Source organism: Salvia miltiorrhiza, chromosome 8 (assembly GCF_028751815.1).
Source record: "Salvia miltiorrhiza cultivar Shanhuang (shh) chromosome 8, IMPLAD_Smil_shh, whole genome shotgun sequence".
Classification (NCBI taxonomy): domain Eukaryota; kingdom Viridiplantae; phylum Streptophyta; class Magnoliopsida; order Lamiales; family Lamiaceae; genus Salvia; species Salvia miltiorrhiza.
Genome location: NC_080394.1, coordinates 17,785,562 through 17,808,564, shown reverse-complemented (window position 1 = coordinate 17,808,564; position 23,003 = coordinate 17,785,562). Strand labels below are relative to the sequence as shown.

The 23,003-nt window shown below is 36.6% G+C and overlaps 2 protein-coding genes across 2 annotated transcripts; one reads left to right on the top strand and one right to left on the bottom strand.

Moving 5' to 3' along the window:
* The first annotated feature begins 14,053 nt into the window (after positions 1–14,053).
* Positions 14,054–15,545, top strand: LOC130998143 (histone H4-like). The gene is made up of 3 exons (XM_057923577.1): positions 14,054–14,209; positions 14,367–14,539; positions 15,527–15,545. The coding sequence occupies exons 1-3, from the start codon at positions 14,054–14,056 to the stop codon at positions 15,543–15,545; spliced, it is 348 nt and encodes a 115-aa protein (XP_057779560.1).
* A 1,610-nt stretch (positions 15,546–17,155) lies between these two features.
* Positions 17,156–19,544, bottom strand: LOC131001565 (DELLA protein GAI-like). The gene has a single exon (XM_057928034.1). The coding sequence runs from the start codon at positions 19,121–19,123 to the stop codon at positions 17,486–17,488; it is 1,638 nt and encodes a 545-aa protein (XP_057784017.1). The 5' UTR covers positions 19,124–19,544; the 3' UTR covers positions 17,156–17,485.
* Between the last annotated feature and the right edge of the window lie 3,459 nt (positions 19,545–23,003).

Below are 23,003 nucleotides of genomic sequence, written 5' to 3'. Positions count from 1 at the left end.
GACAAGAAAGTTATGGCCAAAACAAGAAAGTCGCGCACAGGAGTGAATAGTGTTGACGGAAATTTTCGAATTTTCGGGAATTTTCGGATTTTTTATATTTTCTCAGTATTTTCGAGTTCTACACTGTATTTATCCTCTGTGCCTATATATAGGTCCTTTCCCTGACCTATTAGACACATCTTTTCACATCTCTTTACCTCTTTTCATATTTTTCAGTTTTAGACTTATAATTTTAATGCTTTCATAGATTAGATTTCTTTTCCTGCAAGATTCAAGATTCAAGCTGTTCATCCAGAATTTCTTCCGGGTTTTATCTATTTTATTTATTTCAATTGCTTACTTTTATTTATGCTTTTATTTTATTTCATTATGTCTGGCTAGTTCTTTTATCTGAACCTATGGTTTGTACATAGCTGATTAATTATGTGTGTATGATTTATTGATATCAATTTGCCTTCCAACTTGTGATTCATGATTCCTGGTGCTTGTTTTCTTGTGAATTATTTGGCCAATAATTTACATGTTTAGCTGTTCAGTTTGAGTCTTGAATGCGATAATTGGTCAGCCGATTCAGGAATGCATGTTATAGTAGTAGCCTTGACACTTGAATGGGATAGGTGAAACTATAGGGAGCTATTCTTTGTGTACGCTTGGGAGTTAATTTATTCCTTGGAGTCTTGAATGTGAAGGGGGTAAATTAATCTACTTTCATAGGTGTTCGTTAGAGAAGCTTGTGAATAGTTTCGTGATCTCTCATCAGGGTTGGATTAAATTGGTAATTGAATTAATAGATTAAATGCATGTAATTAATTAGTAAAAGTACATCCCTAGGGTCAGAGTCTTTAATTATTTGAGTTTTCTATCCTATTTTATTTGGTTTGTTTTGATTTAAGTTATCTTCTTCATTCTTATTTGTGATTGGCTGAATATTACTAGAGTTTAGTTAGGATTACTTAAGGTGATTCGTCATAATAGTCCCTGTGGATACGATACTCTGCTTGCTGTTTTTGTGCTACAATTATACTGTTTAGTTGCAGTTATTGTTGTTAAGAAATTAGCGATCAACGATGGACCCAAACGGCGTAGAGGGATTAGGGCTCGTCCCTTTCTCCCTCGAGCGTGTGTATTCAGAGGGAAATTTGGATTTCATCCGTTCTTGCAGGCGTAAATACGTGAGAGAGAGTGATTTGGGGAGAGAAAGACTTGAGGGCAACGGCGGCGAGCCTCCCCGGATACTGAGAAACGGCGGCGCCTAAGCCACGGCGGCGATTTCGCCTGAACAGGAAAGGAGGATTTAGGGCACAGACGCGGCGGAGACGTGGTGTTGCCGGAGGCTGCAGCTTAGTAGTGAGATTAAAAAAAATAAAAAATTTATGTATTCTAACGGTGTTAAGCTCCGTTAAGTAACGGGGGGGAAATTGGTGCCAAAAAGCCACGTTCAGGTAGTGAGCAGCTCTCCCCCTGACTTTAGGGGGCTAAACGTCATAGGGACGCCATCGATAGGGGGAATCTGATACTTAACCCTTTTTATTATTTTGATATATCTTATAGGAGTGTATTTTTTTAAATGCTATCCCACCACATAACATTATAATAAAATAAGTTTATTTTTTTTTTCCATTTATTTAATATTTTATTAAATCACAATTCGTATCATAAAAAATGATGCATACTCTTTAAGGAATGGAGGCATAATTAGTTATGTCACAATTGCAATTCTCCTTGTAATATATTATAAAGCACTTGTATTGTCTTATTTGTTCCGATGTCGAGAACATACATTAATTTGTGGATGAATAAATAAATGAGTAGGGTTGTCAAAATTGGCACGGCCCAGCCCAGCTGGCCAAATACATATTTTTCGGCTGAGTCGGTCGGGTCAACCCGTAATTTATACGGGCCGCTGAAAATGATGCCCCGCCCTGCCCTATACGGGCTGTCGGGCGGGTCGGGCCAAAGTTGGGAAAAACTTATATCACAAATTCTCAATTCTCAATTTTATAAAAACTATTAACAACGTATAAATACATGACCACGCACAATCACTACAAAAATATTATAATTAAACTCATAACAAACATTTCAAGTTTCCAACAAATCTAAAATAGCGAAAAATATTGCATGAACTAACAAGTAACAACTCAAAAAAGGGTCATAATAATAATAGCATATATAAGAGGATATAAAAATTTTTGGGCCCCCAAAAATGATGGCCCCTGGGTGGTCACCTTTGCTCGCCCGCCCTCAGAGACAGCCCTGTATAGTATCATAGTAAAAAAGTATTCTCAGAAAACAAAATATCATACTCCCTCCGTCCCGTTAATCATGGCTCAAAATTTTTCGGCACGAGTATTTAGGAGAGTAAAATTAAGAGATAAGTGTATATCCCACAAACTTAATTTAGTGTTAATTTTAATTATGAATTGTTGCCACTATTCTCTCTCCCCCCCCTAATCTCCTTCCGCAGTCGGCTCTCTCCCCTAATCACCTTCCACAGTCCGACCGACGAAACAACGGCAAAAACCACCGCGCCACTGCCTCATTTCTCTCTCTACCGGATCCTGAAACCCGCCCCGCTCTTGCTCCGATTTATAGCAACAGAGCCGCCGCCGCTAGAGCTCTATATCACTAAATCCAGCGACACCACCCCTCGTCTCATCTCCCTCCTCTAATTCCCGCCGACGGCGACGCCACCCACCTAACACCGCCTACCTTCGCCCACAAACCCAACAACAGCAAACTCAACAGCAGCACCTAAAAGAGAGAATGATTTCAGAGATTTGCTGCACCATTTTCGTACACCGTCCTTAGCCGAGACATCCGAGATCTGCTGCAACCTCAACAAGACCACAACAACGACAGAAGGTCCGAGCCCTCTCCGGGCAAGCACGACCCGTGGAGGAGAGGGGGAGGCGCTGGGAATAGAAACAGTAGAGGAGAGGGGAAGGGGCTGAAGAGAGAGGGAGGTCGGCGGCGCGGTTCACCTTTGCGCCGCCGCCAAAGCTCCTCGTCAGAGGCGCCGCGAGTGAAGAGATCTGCGGTTGTAAGGCGCGAAGCTCTCGAACCGTCTCGTCGTTGCTAGACCGAGTGTAGAGAGAGCGTCGAAGAGAAGAGTGTAGAAACAGAGGAGCAACCTGGAGAGAGAGAGAGCCGCACAGAGCAGTGATTTTTTTTAGAACTAAAATTTGATAGAATTAGAGTTTTATACGGTAATTAATTAAGCAACTAATCTAGCCCTAATTATTGCCCAAAAAGGAAACGAGCCAAGTTACATGGGACGGCTCAAAAAGGAATACAAGCCATGAATAATGGGACGAAGGGAGTAGTAAAATGAAGTTGACCAATTTTTCATGAGAAATAAAAGCAGTGAAAACAACTAATCTAACTCAACAACTATTTATTTTAGGGTCACAAAATTTATATGGAATGGGGTCATTCAACTTGCATCAAGTGATACAATCTCGAAATACTTAGGAGGTGATTGGTATGATGGAATGGAGTTGAGAATTGAATGGTGATTTCTACTTTCATTCCATTCGTTTGCTTGGTATATTTTTTTGATATGAATCATCATGCCATTTGGAATCACTATTCTTACATCTATGAGAATCATCATTCCTTTCACCTACCATGGTATTAGCCATTTCATTCCATTCTTAATCCTTCTAAATTTAAGTTTTGACATGTATATTTGTATGAAACATGCATCATCATCATCATCATCATCATTATTATTATTATTATTATTATTATTACACTCAAAATATAAAAATTTATTTTTTCGAATAAAAAATATTTTTAGAAAAAATAAAATATTATCAACTTTATATAAGCAATAGTCTAATATATGGATTGGAATTGATGCTACACATTACACAATCATATACATGGATTGAAATTAATAAAATAAAATAATTTCATTTCATTCATAAACTTTATTTCTAGCTACTAATTATAGGAATTGAATTAAACAAAGAATCACAATTCCATTCCTTTGGTATTCATTGTGCATACCAAGCATAAGAATCACTTTAAGGTTTGTCACTCATTTCTCACCCTCATTCTATTCTATTCCACCCTTATTCCATTCCATCATACCAATCACCTCCTTAAGACATGAGTAAATAAGTGAATTATTTAATCAGAGATTGAATTTCTTTAAGTATCGTAGGTGTTGGCAGTGTTGCCATCTAACCGAAAAAAATCATTTATGTTTCGATATCACTATCAGACGTGGTATCGTTGTGATACACTAGTTGGTGTTATGAGATTTGGAAGGGGAAGTTAGGAATCTAGGCCCCCTAATGTTCAATACTCACTACATGTGGGTGACATATGAGATATGGTTTTGAGCAAGCAAGAAAATGTCATGAAATAGTGGGCACTATATTTCTCATTATATATTAATTGGGAGGTAGGGTTGGGGTGGGGGTGGCTAGTCCTTGCCTGCATAGCAGTAAACACACAATTGTGTGTCCCATTTTTGTTGGGGTCCCCAAATTGTTGAAGCGAAAAATGGGAACAATCTCTATTTTCAGGTTTAAGTTTGATGTTTCGACAAATTATTGTATATAGTTTTAGGACATAACATGATGCACATGGGTTGAGGCATGGCTTCATTGTCCTAACATGATAACATCGCATAAAGGCATGGCCCTCACTTTCTACAGTGTCATTTCCCTTCTTGATTGGACATTTTTTCCCTTTTCTACCCTTACTCCAATAATTCATTAACAAACTACTCTTTAATTACTTTTTTATCTCGTTATTTTTACTGTTTTACCTATGGTTTAACATATACTCGAAAATTGACTTCTCTTTTGAATTTGGATAATACCCTTATTACTTACAAAATCTTCAATGGGACAACTTGAGCGGGCTCGAGCCGCGTGCCAGCAAGCCACTCCCATTGTCAAGCCAGGGGCTCGAAGGTGAACGCGATAGGGCGAGCAGGGGCGAGCAGGGCATGATGGCGAAAAGGGTAATCACGTGCATAACATGCGCCTCTTTTTTAAAAAAATGAAAATTTATTTTTTTTAACAATAATTGTTATTTTTTTTCTAATTTTTATTAAATATAACTTCTTTTTTTGAAATGTATTGCACATTGTAGAAAAACATATATTCTTCGATATGAGATTTAATAAACAAATCAAATTAATGTAGCTTCTCTTTTTAATGTGCAGTGCACATTACAGAGAAATACAAAATCCACTCTTCGATGTGAGACTCAACACAAAATCAAATTAATATAGTTTCTCTTTTTATAGTGCACTGCACATGCACATTATAGGTAAACTTATTCTATTTGATTGTGGGACTCAAAATGTATGTTTTCAAATAGAATAAAATATTTTAAATTTTATTTTAATGTATTTTTTTGTAAGGTTATTGTAATTTTCAAATTTAAATTTAATGGAATTTTCAATTTTATTTAAAAATATTTTTTAAAAAGTAAAATGAAAAATCTATAAACCTACTCTCCCAAATGGCCTCTTGCATTATAGATGCTATTACCTAACTTTCATATTGTATTGAACTGTCGATTCATTTGTTTATTAAAATGGAATCATTTAACTTTGTGTTGGTGTATCATGTTACAGTTGAGTCCAATCACAAGTGCCTTGGTGTAACTACATAAGGATATACCAATAATGTTTTTTTAAAGCTTAAGATCCAATTGAACCGTATAAAATTTGAGGATTCAATTTACGAGCCCAAAGTTTGTTGACGATCATAATTTTGATCTTTTGCAAATGTAGCACAAATTCTTTTGGACTTACAAGTATAAAATAAATTTTCAAAATTTCGACATTCGTAGGATAAATTGAGTTCGATCAAGCTAAATTACACGTGTTTCTCACGCGACTTAATTTATGTGAGTCGATGCCTACGTGATTGATAAGTCTATTTTATATATATATAATATAATTGTCAAATAAAATATATTGATTTTAATTATTTTTTAATAATAATAATAATAATAATAATAATAATAATAATAATAATAATAATAATAATAATAATAATAATAATAATAATTCATCTTTCATGATATTGTAATTTATATTGTAAAATACTTTTTATGATTATTACGATCTTACATCTTGGGTCGGCCCGATAACTAATCGATCTTGTGGAATACTCCGCATAGACATCAAACGTTCATTTTGAAGGAGGTCTTCTTATCTTCGCTCATCAACTTATTTTAATTTTCGTTTCAAAAAAAACTTATTTTAATTTTCAATTGGAGTACTTGCATATTAGGTCAATGGTCTAAATATATTTAAGAAGTCATGATAACCAATCAAATAAATAGAGAAAAACGATAACTTTATTAGTTTATCGTGATACCTGAAGAAGACGTGATATAAATAAAAGTCCATAAACAAAGTTGAATCTCGATTGGTAAAAATACTTTGGTAAATTCCTCTTCCAGGGTTAAAATCCAGAAAACTGTTTCGATCGCTAACCTAAAAAATAGTGTTGTTTCTACTTTAAAAAGGAGGAAAATCAATGATTATATGGAGTGGATAAAATTTAAGTATCCAGTCATAATCAGGTGGAATGGACCGCCACGTCTTAATCACCTCTTAATCCTCCGATAATACGGCTACTTTCGAAGATTCTCACTCAGTCTTAGGGATAATGTTGGGTGAAAAATGGCGACTACTTACCAAACGGTAATCAAAACCTTGGTGTTTTCTCTATTTATGATTTAGACAAACAATTGATGTTAAAACTTATCGTTACCTACAGGATTTACATCAATAGGAAATAATAAATGCAGGCCAATCATTAACAAATACTATAATTAATCTTTTTTTAGGGGGAAATACTATTGATTATTAAATGCGTTTATTATTAAAAAAACTTAAAGAAAACCCTTGTAAGCACAGAGAACTTCAGAAGAGTAACAATTTTTATATGCGTTTTTGTGTTCTTAAACTCATATAACATGTTTATTTATGGAATCATTTTTGCTTTGATAAGTGTTATAGATACAATTTTTTTTGTGAAGAAGGCATATCTCTCTATTTCATTGGCAATTTTATTTTTATTTAAATGCCCTTAATAATTTTATGGCGCGTATTTTGTGACTAGTTTACTTTTTTTTGACTCAAATGTGGATAAAATTAAGAAACTTCATTAAATAACTTGTTCTATGAGTCTGCCTCAAGAGCCAAATATGCTTAATAATTTAGGTTAAATATAGTTTATAGCATGAATTTGGAGCATTTAATTTAAAATTGCTAAAACAAATTGTTTATTTTCTAAATAATTTGAATTTTGCAAAAAGTTCAAATTGTGGTTCACCATCAAGAATTCGAAGACTGAAAGCTAGATTAACTTTTCGGATTCTATTGAAGAATCAATCTTACGTATATATAAAAGGAGAATCATATATATACCTAACTGATCATTTTCCCATTCATTTTGTAATTAATTTGTCCATCTTCTTCATTTCCATATTATTCACTTTTTTCTCTCATAACTCTTTCTCTCTCTCTCTCTCTCTCTCTCTCTCTCTTAAAATTTCATTTTATTCTTTCTCATACTCTGTAAAAGGTCATACTCATAGGCTATATCCAAAATTGACAAAGTTAACAAAATATTATAATCATGTTTTCTTTAGTATTAGCATTTTAATAATGATATATTTTCTTTTAGTATAAATTAATTAAAATTATTCGAAACTTATTTGATAAATTGACTGACCATAATAACATTATAAAAATCAAATTATTATGAATAAAAGTTTATTTCAATTGCAAATGTTTCATTAGTGTCACACACTAGTTCATTCATACAAATATTTGAATTTCACAAAAAGTAAATAAAATATATTTATTCTTATACTTGGATTGACAATACCATAGATATGTACAAATTGAATTAAAATAAATTACATGTTTTCTTTTAACGAAAAAGTACTAAAATGAGAAAGAATTTGACAAGTATGATTATGTAAATATTGTCACATCCTTTTTTTTTTTATTTTAGTACTTTTAGTTAAAAGAAAACATGTAACTTATTTTAATTCAATTTGTTTTGCTTTTCTACTATTTGAAATATTTAAATATCATTTTAAATCTCAAACTATTTTCACACTATCAATTATATCCTAAACTATCGAAAATGACTTTTTAAACCTTGAACTATCAATTTTGTATCAATTATATCATTTCATTTTTTTGCTACAAAAATTTGACATGGCTCACCGGATGCCACGATCATTTAGAATTAGTCTTTTTTTACCTACATTATATAAAACAATTTGAAAATATGTCTTATTAAAAATTTAAAGGGTGAAAATTCAATGTGATATAGTTTATAACCAAATACGACCCAACGGCATCATAACTCATTCAATACACTTTTTCATCAAAATTAAGTCCAACGTTCGATTCAGAACAAGCAAATACCCTCTACATGACATTATAAAGCTCAAAGCTTAAGTCATGCCAAAGCTCAAGTCAATCACAACGTTAGATCCATGAACAATGTGAAGGCGTTTCACATCATCATAAAGCTCGTGAATCAAGTCTATGAAGACCGGAGGCATACGTCTCTAACAAATTTCAAGAAATACTCAAAGCCCGTTCGAAAATAAACTTGAATATGAGAATCAAGGGATCAAATAGAGACAACATATCGCAGACATCTATTTTATCTTCAAATATTAAAGTTATACTCGTATTTGTTTTTATTAAATTGAATACATAAATTTATGTTAACAAATTTTGGCACATCTCACTACAAGAAATGTGCTAAAAGACGACACAAGATAGATGATGAGTTCGAAAAACTGTTGTGTATTCACTAATACACGATGGTTTTGCATTAAAACGTCGTCTATAATGCGGCCATAGACGACGGTTTTTGTATCGTATCGTCTATGACCGCATATCTTGTTTACATAGACGACATGATCTCCTAGCTGTTGTCTATCTAGTATATACATGACGGTTTGTGAGCACTTGTAGTCTATCACCTTGTAAGATAGACGACAATGTGTAAATTAACGTTATCTATACATATATAGACGACTCGGTTTATTTTATGTCGTCTATTAGACTCTTAAGTTTCCCCCCCAGCAAAATCAATCCCGCTCCCAACACGTTTTCTCCTAAAATTCCCCAAATACGTCTCCTCCCACAAAACACGGTGGCAGCACCTAAGTCGAACGCCACCGTGGGGATTCTAGCCTCCGCCAGCCCCACGACAGTACCTGAACCCGTCCCACACCACCATTTTCATTAGTGGTCGCCGATTTGAAGAAATAGCAGCAACGCCGGTCGTCCTTATTTGACAGCAGTAGTCGCCGGTAGCCACCTGAAAATCGACGCGCACGTCTTGCTTTCTCTGTCCCGACCTCTGAAATCCAATTCAAGTTCCAGGTTAATTATGTTCAATTATTTGCCTCAAATAGTCAAATTAGGGCTTGATTTTTGTGTTGCTCAAATCAGGACTTGATTTTCAGCTAAATTAGGGTTCAAATTTTGAAATTTAAATTAGGACACAAATTCACGTTTTTTTTTCTCTCTGGAATAATTTGTTGTGTTTCTGGAATAATTCGTTGGTTTTCTTGTTGCTGGCTTTATTTTGCTTATTTCAAACTTTTTATTCACTCCCCAAATTTGAGAGAGAGAGGGGTTTCATTATAGCAAATTGCTTAACTTGGTCAAAGATAGTTTAATTCTTATTTTATTTTAGCAATGTGTTTCTAAATTTATGCAAGCTGCATATAGATAACCTGATTATCCTTATACAGGAACCGATTTTTGCCATTATTGGAGCTTGGCTTATTTACCAAGTTCGTGATGGAGGCCAGCAAATAATTGACCATGTCGATGTAACATGTGATCTAAGCTTAGCATAATACACAACCCTTGCATTTCCTAGAGCATTTAGGTATACTACCAATTGAGTCTGGTGTTTTAGATAGCATTTAGGTATACTACCAACTGAGCCAATTAGATCTAGTGTGACAATCTCTACCTCCCATATTTTCTCTTCACCAATTTCATCAAGTTCCAAGATGTCTCAAACCCTAGAAGTCCAAATTTTAAATTTGACAATGCTTTGTTGAAGGACTTGCAAAAAAAATACAATAACAAGATGTCAAAATTGTAAAATTTTGAGAAAGCGTTGTTGATACAAATGGCAAGCAAGCGAATGATGAATAGAAAACCTAGATATCCATAAAGCTACAAACATACGAAAGTGAAAATTCTGCACCTAAACAACTTGAAATCTCTCCAGATGATTCAATACATGTCGATCAATTCAAAGAACTCATCATGAGTTCGATCAACGATAAGTTTGAAGATCTTCCTGAGCTTATCAAGCCATATACTACAAGGATTGATAGCTTAAATATGTCAGTGAGCTACCACCCTCCAAAGTTTCAACAATTTGATGCAAAGGCAATCTAAATCAACATGTGGCTCACTTCGTGGAGACATGCAATGATGCTAGAACTTGGAGATCACTTAGTGAAACAACTCGTTCGTTTCTTGAAAGACAATGCATTTTGATTGGTGTTGGTCCCGAGTGACATGTGATGAATAGATTGAAGGACTCGCCTCTTCCTCTCTTTTCTCTCTCTTTTGTCTCTTCCATCTTTCTGTCATCCTGCTGCCGACGAGTCCGACGTCTGGAACGCGACGATGCGATTTCAGTCGTTGGAGATTCGCATGTCAAATAATTATGGACTCTCTTAAAAACCATCGTCAGTGGCGACGAGGGTGGGTGGCAATGGACGAGCCCGCGGTCCATTGTCGCTACTGGTGAACATCCTCGACTGGTCAAAGATTCTAAAGGACAAGTACATGGAGAATTGTCGGAGATACAACCAGGGGCTGCGCCAGGGCGCTAGGGCCTCCCAAATTTTTAGTATTTATTTATTTTAATATATATAGGGAAGGGCTACCGTGAAAACACTTATTAAAATAAAAATAAAAACGTTTTTCAATGTACGAATTTTATGTAGAACACGTATGAATTCATCCAACAGGGTTACGAATTGTGAAAAATAAACTTTTGCTACCTTTGGGATTCGAACTCAGGACCACGAATTCATCCAACAGGGTTACGAATCAACCGTATATCTTGATGATCTAAGGGCTGAAAATTGTTTATATTTTATATTTTAAGAACTGTTTTTATTTTAGCCCTCCCCTATATATATATGTATATATAGGGAGAGGGGTGAGCTAGAATAAAAACACTCTTAAGTGTATAAAATATAAACGTTTCTTAATGTACGAATTTTATGTAGAACACGCATGAATTTATCCAACAGAGTTACGAATTGCGAAAAATAAATTTTTGTTACCTTTGGGATTCGAACTCAGGACCACGAATTCATCCAACAGGGTTACGAATCAACCGTAGATCTTGATGATCTAATGGCTGAAAATTATTTATATTTTATACACTTAAGAGTGTTTTTATTCTAGCCCTCCCCTATAGGGAGAGGTTCAAATAAGAACCACTAAATAAAATAAGAACGAAGAACCATTTTAAGCCATTAGATCATCAAGATCTACGATGGATGCATCATCTTGCTGGATGAATGGAGAACCTGGGTTCGAATCTTGAAGAGAGCAAATTTTTTTTTTTTCCGAATGCAGTAAATTTAATAACGAATGCATTAATTTTTATAGCAACTGCAATAATTTTAATGGTTCTCATGTTCTCACAAAAATTATGGTTCTCACTAGAACCGCACTATATATATATAGGGGAGGGCTACAGTAAAAACACTTCTTAAAATATAAATATAAACATTTTTTAATGTACGAATTTTATCCAACAGGGTTACGAATTCATCCAACATGGTTACGAATTGTGAAAAATAAATTTTTGCTACCTTTGGGATTCGAACCCAGGACCACGAATTCATCCAAAAGGGTTACGAATCAACCGTAGATCTTGATGATCTAAGGGCTGAAAATCATTTATATTTTATACACTTAAGAGTGTTTTTATTATAGCCCTATATATATATATTCCTAATTATAAAATAATCTTGTTTAATTTAAGGTTAATTGTGTTATTTAAAATTATATAAAATAGGACAAATATTATTCGTTATTATTACTATTGTGCTTGTCTTTTAATAAAAAATACCTAAAATGTACGGAATGTCCCCCCAAAAATTTGTAATGTATTGACACTAGTTTGTAATGTATTAAAATTATATAATCCATGAAAATGTTGTTTGTTATTATTATTATTATGTTTGTCTTTTAATAAAAAAAATGTCTAAAATATACGAAATTTCGCCCAAAAAATTGTATTGCAATTATATAATCTATGAAAATATTGTTCTTTATTATTACTCTTATGTTTGTCTTGTTATAAAAAATGCCTAAACTGTACGTAATGCCAAAAAAAAAAAAAAAATCCCGCCCCCGAACCCTATATAAGTTCAGCCCCCAAACTAAGTTCCTGGCTCCGCCACTACATACAACGACAACTATTACTACGAGGCGACTACGAGGAGAGCAGCAATCAAATTCCGCCTCACGAGTTTCTGGAATGTCAAATGGCGAGGACTAGTACTATCTCCTTCTTCTCGGTGCACGAAGAGATCGGCAGGACTCTCAAGGGGAGAGATCTCAGCAGGTTCGAAAATGCGATTTAGCAAAAAATTGATTTCAAGGATTGATTCAATTTTTGAGATTTTTATTTTTATTTTATTTTAAATTTGACCTTTTTACGGTTTTTATTTTGGGAAAAGCCTCATTTTGACCTGACGATGGAGGCGATGGGTGGATTGCTGCTGGCTAGGGAATGTAATTCTGACACGAGATTGGGCGTCTCAAAAAAAAAACTTGGAGATTGGGGAAAAGAAAAAAAATATATGATTCTTAAATACAAGTATGAATATTTAATGATCTTATATTTATATATGTGAATTTTGAGTTTATATATATAAAAAAAACTACTCAGCAATGCTTTTAGGAGGTCCCAATTTTGTATAATTTATGATTGAGAAAATGAGTAAATAATACTTCCTCCGTCTACGAAAGAACGTTTTAGGATGAAGTGACACGAGTTTAAAAAAAAAGATTGTTAAATGTATTGAGAGTGAAGAAAAGATTGTTGAGTATATTAGGAATGATGAAAATATGTTTTACTAATTAGTATTGAGAGTGATGAAAATCTGAAAAATAAGGGTAAATGAGATAATTATAAGTGGTGAGGTATAGTCCAAAATATGTAGGAAGTTCTTCTGTGGACGTTCCAAAAAAAAAAGGGAATTCTTTGATGGACGGAGGGAGTACTATTCTTATATGTAATTGATACTATTCGTATATATAAATGACATTTTTAGTATATGTAAATTTCATTATTTATCTTAGTAAAATAAAACTATTCTTATATGTAAATGACATTTTTATTTATAATAAATGATGTTCAATATAATATTGACTTATTTCTTAATTCAATTAACAACAAATACATTTTTTTTATATTACAAATGACACTTTTAATGCATGCAAATGATATTTTCAAATGAAATTTTTAATTTATACAAATGACACTTTTAATATATACAGCCGGAGAAAAAGTATTATTTTTTAAAAAAAATCGGTAATTATAAAAAAAAGGTTAATTACGCCAAAACCCATGAACTTTGGCCCAATTTCAAACTTTTCCATGAACTTCAATTTTTACCTTCAATTCCCTGAATTTAAACGTTTGTTCAATTTTTCCACAATTTTGAGCTCCGATGAGTACTGAGTTGACTTGGCGTCTACATGGTACTATCGATATGACATGGCGCCTACTTGGACCGGAAAATTGACACTTGGAAAATCAAAAAAAATCAAAAAATAATAGTAAAACCAAAAAAAAGTTCATCCACCTTTTGGTGGCTGCCATTCCCGTCACCCCTCCCCCAATTCCGGTGGAAGTCCACCAAAGTACCGCCGACCTACTCACCTACGCCGCCGGCATCAGTTCGCCATCCTCAAAACACACCCGCTCTCTCATCAATGCCAAATATCTAATTAGAGCGCACTAAAAAAGGGGTGAAAATGTCGGGAAGAGAAAATGGGGACAAAGGTTTGTGGAAAGGCGGAGCTAAGCGGCACAAAAAGGTGCTGCGCGACAACATCCAGTGTATCGCGAAGCCGACCATCCCCTGGCCCTCGCTGCGTAACCACCGATTGGGATTGAAAGAAGAAGCTAGGGTGTAAGAGCGGCGACGACTGGAAATTGAGGGTCTGGAAGCGACCCCATTGCCCTCGGTGGATTTGGAGATCTGCATCGTGCGGGAAGGGGAGGCCTCTTTCCCTTTCCCTTGGAGTAGGCATTTTTAAGAAAAAGCTTCAATTGTTCGATTTTCAGATTTCCAGATCTGAGTACTATGCTGAATGGGGCCATCGAGTTTCAGAAACTTCAATTCTTCCGGCTGCTAGACCGAAAAGGGAAGGGAGGCGAAGTATGTGCAGCAGCTCTGTTGCGTGTGCGGCGGCGAAAGGAAGGGAGTCAGCCACGGCGGCGATCGAGAAGGAAGTCAGGTTTGAGAGACAAAAAGTGGAGAGAGAGATAAAATACAAGACTAAACGACATCGTTTTATCCCAACAAAACGACGTCGTTTTATTCATCGTCTGAGAATTCCACGTCATATTTCCGGCAATCTAAAAAGTGCCACGTCAGCTTGTAATTTGAGGATTTTTAAAAAGTGTGGAAAAATTGAACAAGTGTTTAAATTCAGGGAATTGAAGGTAAAAATTTAAGTTCATGGAAAAACTTGAAATCATGGGTTTTGGCGTAATTAATCATAAAAAAAATGCTAGACTGGACGGACCAACGAGAAGAACCAAACGGGCCAGGTGCTGAAAATTGCATGCGCTTGAGGTGGGATTCAAACACACGACCTCCACCTCATTGCTTCACCCCTCCTACTAGCTCAGTTTGTATAAAATCCATTCATTTTGTATACTTTTGGCGGACCGCACCATAAGGTAGAATTCATGAAAGACTGCCTCAGTTTTCAAATATTGATATTGTACTCAATTTTTAAATTTATTAAATTAAATACATAAATTTGTGCTAACAATATTATTTTTTTAAAAATGATCCAATCTTCGGATTGAAATTTTACTTAACCTTAATAATTTAGACAATTGAACATATAAAATATTCTCATTAAATAATCACTTAAGTTAATTACTAATTTATTTATTAAGAACCTCTGAATTTCAATCACACTTAAGAGCATCCACATTCCTTGAGTAAGGAGCTTACTCAACGGAGTAGGCGGCCACTTTTGAGTAAGCAGCTTGTATTGGAGAGACTCATCCACTTACTCATATTCATTAATTTTGATTTTTGTATTTCTCATTTAATTTAAATTGCATAAACTTAAATAACACAATTACTTGAAACTAAAATTGCATTAATTTAAAAAACCTAAAAATTACATAAAAGAAAACTAAAGACATAATTAAAAATTACATAAATTTAAAACTAGCTAATTGCCACCCCTGAATTGTCGTTCTAGAATCTTCGCCACTCGTTGAGCATGGATTTCTCGCTGCTCCGACGTCATGTTGGCGGTATTTAAGAACAAGATCCGATCATCGTGAATCTCCCTCTTGAGGGCATTCTTCGTGGCGCACTTATCGATCATTCTATCGAGCTTGGCGTCGGTATTCACCGTGTACCGGGTGGAGCCTCCAAGCCTTGCGACGCCGAGCCTTTCGCCTTTCTCTTCCCCTTTGCCGCCGCCTTCGCCGCTTTGTTCCTAATTGGGCGGGAAGACGAGATTTCCTCGCCCGAAGCCGAGGTGGTGGAGCTGCCGCTCTCACTAGTCGTTGTCCTTTTGGAGGAATGCACGTCTCCATCGAGGTACAAGCTTTTAAACTTCCGGTTCGTCCGGAGTATTTTCCACGTGTTCCACCATTTGAAGGCACCGCCAGCGTAAAGAGTTTGGGCCTTCGCCATTTTGGTCGATACTACGGATAGCGTTGTTCGTCTCCTCCACCCAAATTTGAAAGATGAGGGTGTAAGCATGACGAAGCTTGCCTTCAGCCGACGGTGCATTTTCCTTGAAGGATGGCCTTCCGCCGTCCGCCACGCTTCGGCGCCACCGCCTCACTGTGGTCCGCCGGCGCGCCGCCCTCCTCAGTCGTTGGGGGATCCTTCCCTAAATTGACTGCCAATAAATTGGAATGGTAGTCGCCGGTAAGATTAGGGGTCCAATTTGGGTAGTAGTAGTCAGGATTATTCGGATCTATTTTGATAATTGAAATTGAAAGAGTTAGAGAGATAGAGGATGAAGAACATTGAGTTGTGGGTGTATGATTTTGGTGGAGGAAGAGAGTTTAAATAGATGAAAATTTATTTTTAAAAAAAGGAAAAAAAAATTAAAGAGATAACAGTTGGAGTTAAAAATAAATAAAAAAGAAACAGTCGAATAGCCGTTAGAAGAAAAAAAAAAATTGGAAACTATCGAATCATTCAATTTCAAAATCAATTTTTTTTAATAGGGGCGTGCATTAAAATAGCACCCGTCGAGCCTTACTCATTCGTTTGAGTAAGCCTCGAGTAAGGCCCCTCCTATATTGGCTTACTCATCGCCGAGCTTACTCGAGTAAGCTCATTCGAGTAAGTCGATGTGGATGCTATCGTCTATTTGATTCTACTTCAAATATTACACTCGCACATCCATAAATTGGAGTTACATTCGAAATTAAGTTAAATTAAGGAATATTAAAGGTAAGAAGAATATGATAAGATTTTGAGGGGACGTATCAAATGAATCAGCCAATAGTACCTAAGGTTCCCAAGTGCATAAAGCCTAAAAGAAGTAAAAATGGGAAAAAGGAAAAATCGCCCACAGTGCTTAATAACGAGTACATGTAAATTAATGCCCTTCATAACTCAACCACGTCGCTCACTTAATACTGGATTTGTTATTCCTCGTACATTAATTAGCAGTACTATTCTCCCATGCAAAATAATACTCCTACTCTAAAAACGTAAAGTTATTATTTACTTAAACCAAATAATTTAGCCTCGTGTAGTCCCTTTAATAGTGTTGCATGCTGCACTATAAAAAAAAAAATTTAAAATATTCATTCGATTAGTTAATGTTTAATTATTGATAAAATTAAAGGAGAGCCTGAGATGAGTGTGGTTGCAAGTAGTATTATTTATTCACGTCAAATAATTAAATGGCATTACACACGTACGGACACTGTTGCCACTCTTTTACACAGACAATTAAGGCAGAGGCAAGAAACAGTAAAATAAAAATAGTTGCATAAACTTAAAACAAATGTACCAAACAAAAAGAAATGGAAATTTGGAAAAAGGTTTAGGAGAAAAGAGGTTGACTTAGAAGTGAAAAGTAAAAAAGACAGGATTTGGCTAAATTTTAGGTCTGTCTCTCTCACACAACTCAGCTCATTACCACTTTGTGTGGTGGCCTTCTTCCACGACCACTCAGTGAGTCGACTCATTGGTCCGCCGCCGTGATCCGCCACGCCGAGGTGGCGATGAGCGGGCGGGTGTGCCAGCCCAGCATCAAGGACCCGTCGCTCTCCTCCACCCTGTAGCCATCCCCGCTGGAGAAGAGGGCGAGCAGCATGCTGGCCTGCTTGAACGCGTTGGATCCGAGGTGGACCGGGTCGAACCCGGCCGAGTTCATCCTTCCCCGCCACTGCGCCAGCGTCTCGTGCCGCTCCACCCGCTCGGCGCCGTCACAGGCCACAACGTTGCATATCTGGCGGCCCAGGTAGACCTCCGTCATCATGAGGTCCTGGGTGCCGTCGGGCTGAGTGGACTCGGAGCACTCGAGCGAGTCGAACATGGTAGAGTAGTAGTGCAGCGCCTCGTTGAAGCGGTCGAGAAAGGCGCTACCATTGTGGTTGGCCTCCTGCTCCACCACCGTCACGATCTTCGGCCGCATCGCCTTCACCGAATCCAGCACCTTCTCGATCGCGCCGGGCCGGGCCAGGAGCTGGTGCAGCTCGAAAACCGAGTTCACCGCCACCGTCTCCTCGTCGCCGCCCCGAATCTCCAGCATGTCCGCGTCCAGATCGGCCAGCGAATTGGTGACGAATCCGCGGAATTCGAACTCCACGCCTATCGTCTCCGCTAGCTGGGCCAATTTCCACCCAACCTGCTGCAGCGCGTCGCTGTTGTCGGGCTGCGGCGGGCCGATCCCGGTGAGTCTGAAAGCCGGCGGGCCCCCGGGGCGGAGAGCCAGCGCCTGCATGAGCGCCGGCCACTGCATCCCCTGGCGCAAGCTGAAATCAATGACGTGAACGCGATTAGCGCCGGCAAAAGCCTCGAGAATGGCTTGATTGGCAGTGAAATGCGCGAATTTCAAATAGGGGCCGGTCTCGTAAAAATGCATCTGCAGGATATCGGATAAGGAGGAGTCGAGCGTCTCGTGCGGGTAGATCTTGTAAATCCGCCTTGCCAGAGCCTCCGCGAAGTAGGTGGCGACCTTCCGCATGGCGCCGACCTGCGACACCGCGAGTAGCCCCACGTGCTTCACCAGCGCGTCCGCCAGCTTCATGTTCTCCTGCTGCACCGCCTCCGCGCACGCCATGAGTGTGTGCACCAGCCGCACCCCCGTCTCCTGCGAGTCCACCACCACCGACCGCGTTGCCGACGCCGGAGAACAATTCTCCGCGAATTCAGATCCCTTCATCCGCTTACTCCCATTCTCCGACTCCTCCTTTTGCTTGTTTCCGAAAACGGCACCGCCGGGAATCGCTCGCAAATCGTCGTCGCCGGAGAAATTAATGAATTTGCTGCTAGAAGATTCGCCGGAAATTCCCATGTCGTTGTCGAAGCCGCAGGAGCTGCTGAGCTCGGAGAGCATGCTCTCGACCCAGCCGGAGAGATCGGAGGGGTTGTAATGGACGGAATCATTGGCCAGAACGGAAACGCCATCATCGGCGGTGGTGCCCATCGCCATCTCCAGCTGCTCCAACTTCTCCGCCACGTCGGCCATGTCGGAGGACTTCACTTTGTATCCCAACACGGCGAACAGATCGTCCATGCCGGCGTCCGCCTGCGGCTCCGCCCACATCTTGGGTTTGCCGGCGGCGGCCGCCTTGCCACGATCACGATCTCGCTTCATTTGGGGTATTTGTGAGGGGATTTTTGGGTGATTCTTTTTCCTTAAAAAAAAAAAAAAAAAAAAAAATTAGTTGTGGGCAATTGCTTGAAGAAACATGGATGACTGCAAGTGGGTGAGTTGAAACTCGAAAGTCATGAAATTGTGCTTGGCTTTTGCAGCCCTTTTTTGGAATAATTTAATTGGGGAAAAAATAGCAGAGGAGAAGAGTGATGGAAAAAGGGGGCTCGTGAAGGGGGCGCGAGCTTCAAGAAGGGAACATGGAAGGGGGAACTCTTTGAGAAGATAAGGAAGACAACCAAACCTAGCCATAATAATGGTGGGCCTTTTGTTTCATTTTCTCTTTTCTTTTAAAAAATAAAATACTCTATATCAATATGTCAATTTTCGTGCTGGTAAATAAATATACTCACTACTTACTTTTTAGATCATTCCGTTTTACATTTCTTCCACTCAATTTGAATCTTCAATTGAGATTATACCATTTTCATTACGATTTCGCAATATGATTGAAAATACGAAATGCTTGAAGCATAGTTACGATACAAAAACTTAAAAAGTAGGAACAATTTTTAACATACATTTTGGTAGTATATACAATGGGAGAAAATTGTTTCCACCCACTTTCATTGAAAATACGTAATGCTTGAAGCATACTTACGAGACAAAATTTTAAAAGTGGGAACAATTTCTAGCATACATTTTGGTGGTATATACAATGGGAAAAAATTATTTCTACCCACTTTCACGAGTGATATGTAAAAAGTATCCATTTTCATAATTATATATATACACACACATGCAGAGATGCGTTAAAATATAAAATAAAAATTATTTTCAGTTTTTAGATTATTAAGATTTACGGTTGATTCATCACTTTGTTGATGAATTCAAGATACTGGCTTCAAATTTCATAGGAAGTGAAAATTTTAATTTTCAAAATTTAGACATTTACATAGCGAATTCAAACGTATTCTATATAGAATTTAGATATTTATACCCGATTTTCCAAATATTAAATCTTAATCGTTAAATTATGGGCAGATCAACCATTAAAGAGAATTTCATCATTTTTCATTCATTATTTTCACTCCAAAGAGATACTATAATATTTTCTCTTTATTTTTTGTGTGACGATATTATTCCTCCTTCAAGTGAAAATAATGAATGAGAAAGTGAAATTTGTTGTAAATATATCTTCTAGATATATCTTATGTGTGTTGACCAAGAAACCTAGAGGGAGAATAACACTTGACATCTTCAAGCCACCGGAGTTGACTGTCCTCCGTTCACACCGGATGTGTGTGAACGTTCACACCGGACGTTCACACTTGGTTTAACACCTATAAATATGGGTGTGTTGTGAACTTCATTAGAACGATATTTGTATTCTCTACTATATTCTCTCGCTTCTCTCTAGTTTATAACACGTTATCAGCACGATAGTTCTAGTCCTCTCATCTTCCTTCGATCGTAAAAGGATTGGAGGTATGCCCTAGGAAAGAATTGTGTCTTTCCAATGAGGTACGACTAATTTTCTTTTCATCTAAATTTCAATCCGTATAATTTTAGTAACATATATGCTTTGCATAACAGAGATTGTTATTGAAATTTGTGCAAATTCCCCTTATATTTGTGGTTTGATGCAAATATGTTATATTTGTTTATTACCATCAATTAATTTTTCTAGATAATTAAAAGCTTGCTTAGATAATTGTTGCGATTCCAGGAAATTATGCATATTAAACCAAGTGTGTGGTCGCCTATACATAATGAATCATGTGTATGTGGATGTGGTGTAGAAGACATACAAGAACATAATATTTTGGATGAAATAACATGAGTATAGGAAGCTACTTACTTCACGCTTGTCCGTGTCTAGACCATTGCACGAAGCAAGAAAAAAAATAAGAATTTGGATCCTTTGCTAAAGCTGTCTGTATCTGACTAATGCATCACTATTTTATTAGTAAATCTTAATTGCTTTCTTAGCATAAAATTGTTTGTAATGGCACATGGAATACATTACAAATTATTTGTAATTTCGTAATTTTTTTTTTATGCTCTTATTTCAAATTTTGATATATTATATTTTGTAATATATTACATATATACAATCTATTTTTTTTAGAATGATCTTGAAAATTAATTGATGCTATTTAAATAGCACAAGTAGTATTCCTGAAGAATATTACATTCAAGATCTTAAATTGGTGCTATTTAAATAGCACAAGTAGTATTCCTAAAGAATATTACATTCAAAATCTTAAATTGATGCTATTAAAGTAGCACAAGTAATATTCCTGAAGAATATTACATGCTCTAAGAGCAAGTAAATTAAATATTTGGATAACATATCCTTGAATCTTTATCTATTTGATTCATATTGATGCTCCCGATGTAGCACAATCAATATTCCATGAAGGATATTACATACTCTTCAAGAGCAATCCATATTACATGCTCTTGAAAATTAGACCTTGAAGGTCAAACGGCCCTAAAGGCCGAATGGTTGTACTCTTTTTCCCTTACTAAGTTTTTTCCTACGAGGTTTTCTTAGTTAAGGTTTTTAACGAGGCAACTACTGTAATATATGAGTAAATATATATGTCTTGTACTCTTTTCCTCTACCGAATTTTTCCCATAGGGTTTTTGCGGAGAGGTTTTTAACAAGGCATGAATATATATACATTAATATCATATGAAATCTTGTGATATTTGTCTTGGAAAATAAATACACATATTATTCTTCAAAAGAAGAAGTATTTCCTTGAGTTGACATTAGATGAGAATAATGTTAACATAATATCAGGTGCATCAAAAATCATTGAAGGCTCCGGAAGAGCTTGTATCATTTTGCCAAATGATACTAAATTAGATATTGAAAATGCCCTGCACTTTAGTAAGTAACTTACTAAGTTTCAAGGATATCCGAAATAATGAATACCACATCGAGACAATTATGTGAAAGGTAGAAATGAATATCTTTGCATAAATTCTTTTGTTTCAGGCTATAAGCTGACAAAAGAAAAATTAGCAACACTACCTTCTGGAATGTATTACACATTCATAAAAGCAATTGAGACAAACCATTTCATGAACGTAAAGTTCAATGATACAAAAAGCTTTAAGCTTTGGCATGATAGGTTTGGACATCCTGGAGCGACTATGATGCGCCGAATAATCAATAATTCATATGGGCACAATATAAAGAATCAAAAGATTCTTTCTACAAAGGAATTCTCATGTGATGCTTGTGCGCAAGGCAAGTTAGTCATTAGACCTTCATATACGAAGGATAATACTGAATCTCCATATTTCTTAGAAAGAATTGAAGGAGACATTTATGGACCTATACATCCACCTTGTGGACCTTTTCGATAATTTATGGTATTAATTAATGCCTTTTATAGATGGTCCCATGTATGCTTGCTTTCTACTAGAAATGCAACATTTGCTAGACTACTTGCTCAAATCATAAAATTAAGAGCTCAATTCCCAGACAATTCAATTAAAAGAATTCGTCTTGATAATGCTGGTGAGTTTACATCTCAAGCATTTGATAACTATTGTATGGCTATTGGAATTGAGATTGAACATCCAGTAGCTCATGTCCATACTCAAAATGGTTTAGCGGAATCATTTATTAAACGTCTTCAAATTATTGCTAGACCATTACTTATGAAATCAAAACTACCAACTACTGTTTGGGGTCATGCCATATTACATGCTGCAACATTAGTTCGACTAAGGCCATCAGCAAATCATGAATACTCCCCAATGCAAATTATATTTGGCCGAGAACCTGATGTTTCTCACTTACGAACTTTTGGTTGCGCGGTTCAAGTCCCAATTGCAACCCCCACAACGAACAAAAATGGGT

Bases quoted from the DNA above. Each gene is read 5' to 3' on its own strand.
- LOC131001565 (XM_057928034.1), bottom strand. From the start codon at position 19,123: ATGAAGCGAGATCGTGATCGTGGCAAGGCGGCCGCCGCCGGCAAACCC.
- LOC130998143 (XM_057923577.1), top strand. From the start codon at position 14,054: ATGTCGGGAAGAGAAAATGGGGACAAAGGTTTGTGGAAAGGCGGAGCT. The intron at 14,210-14,366 runs GTGTAAGAGCGG...TTCGATTTTCAG, and splicing joins GATTGAAAGAAGAAGCTAGG to ATTTCCAGATCTGAGTACTA.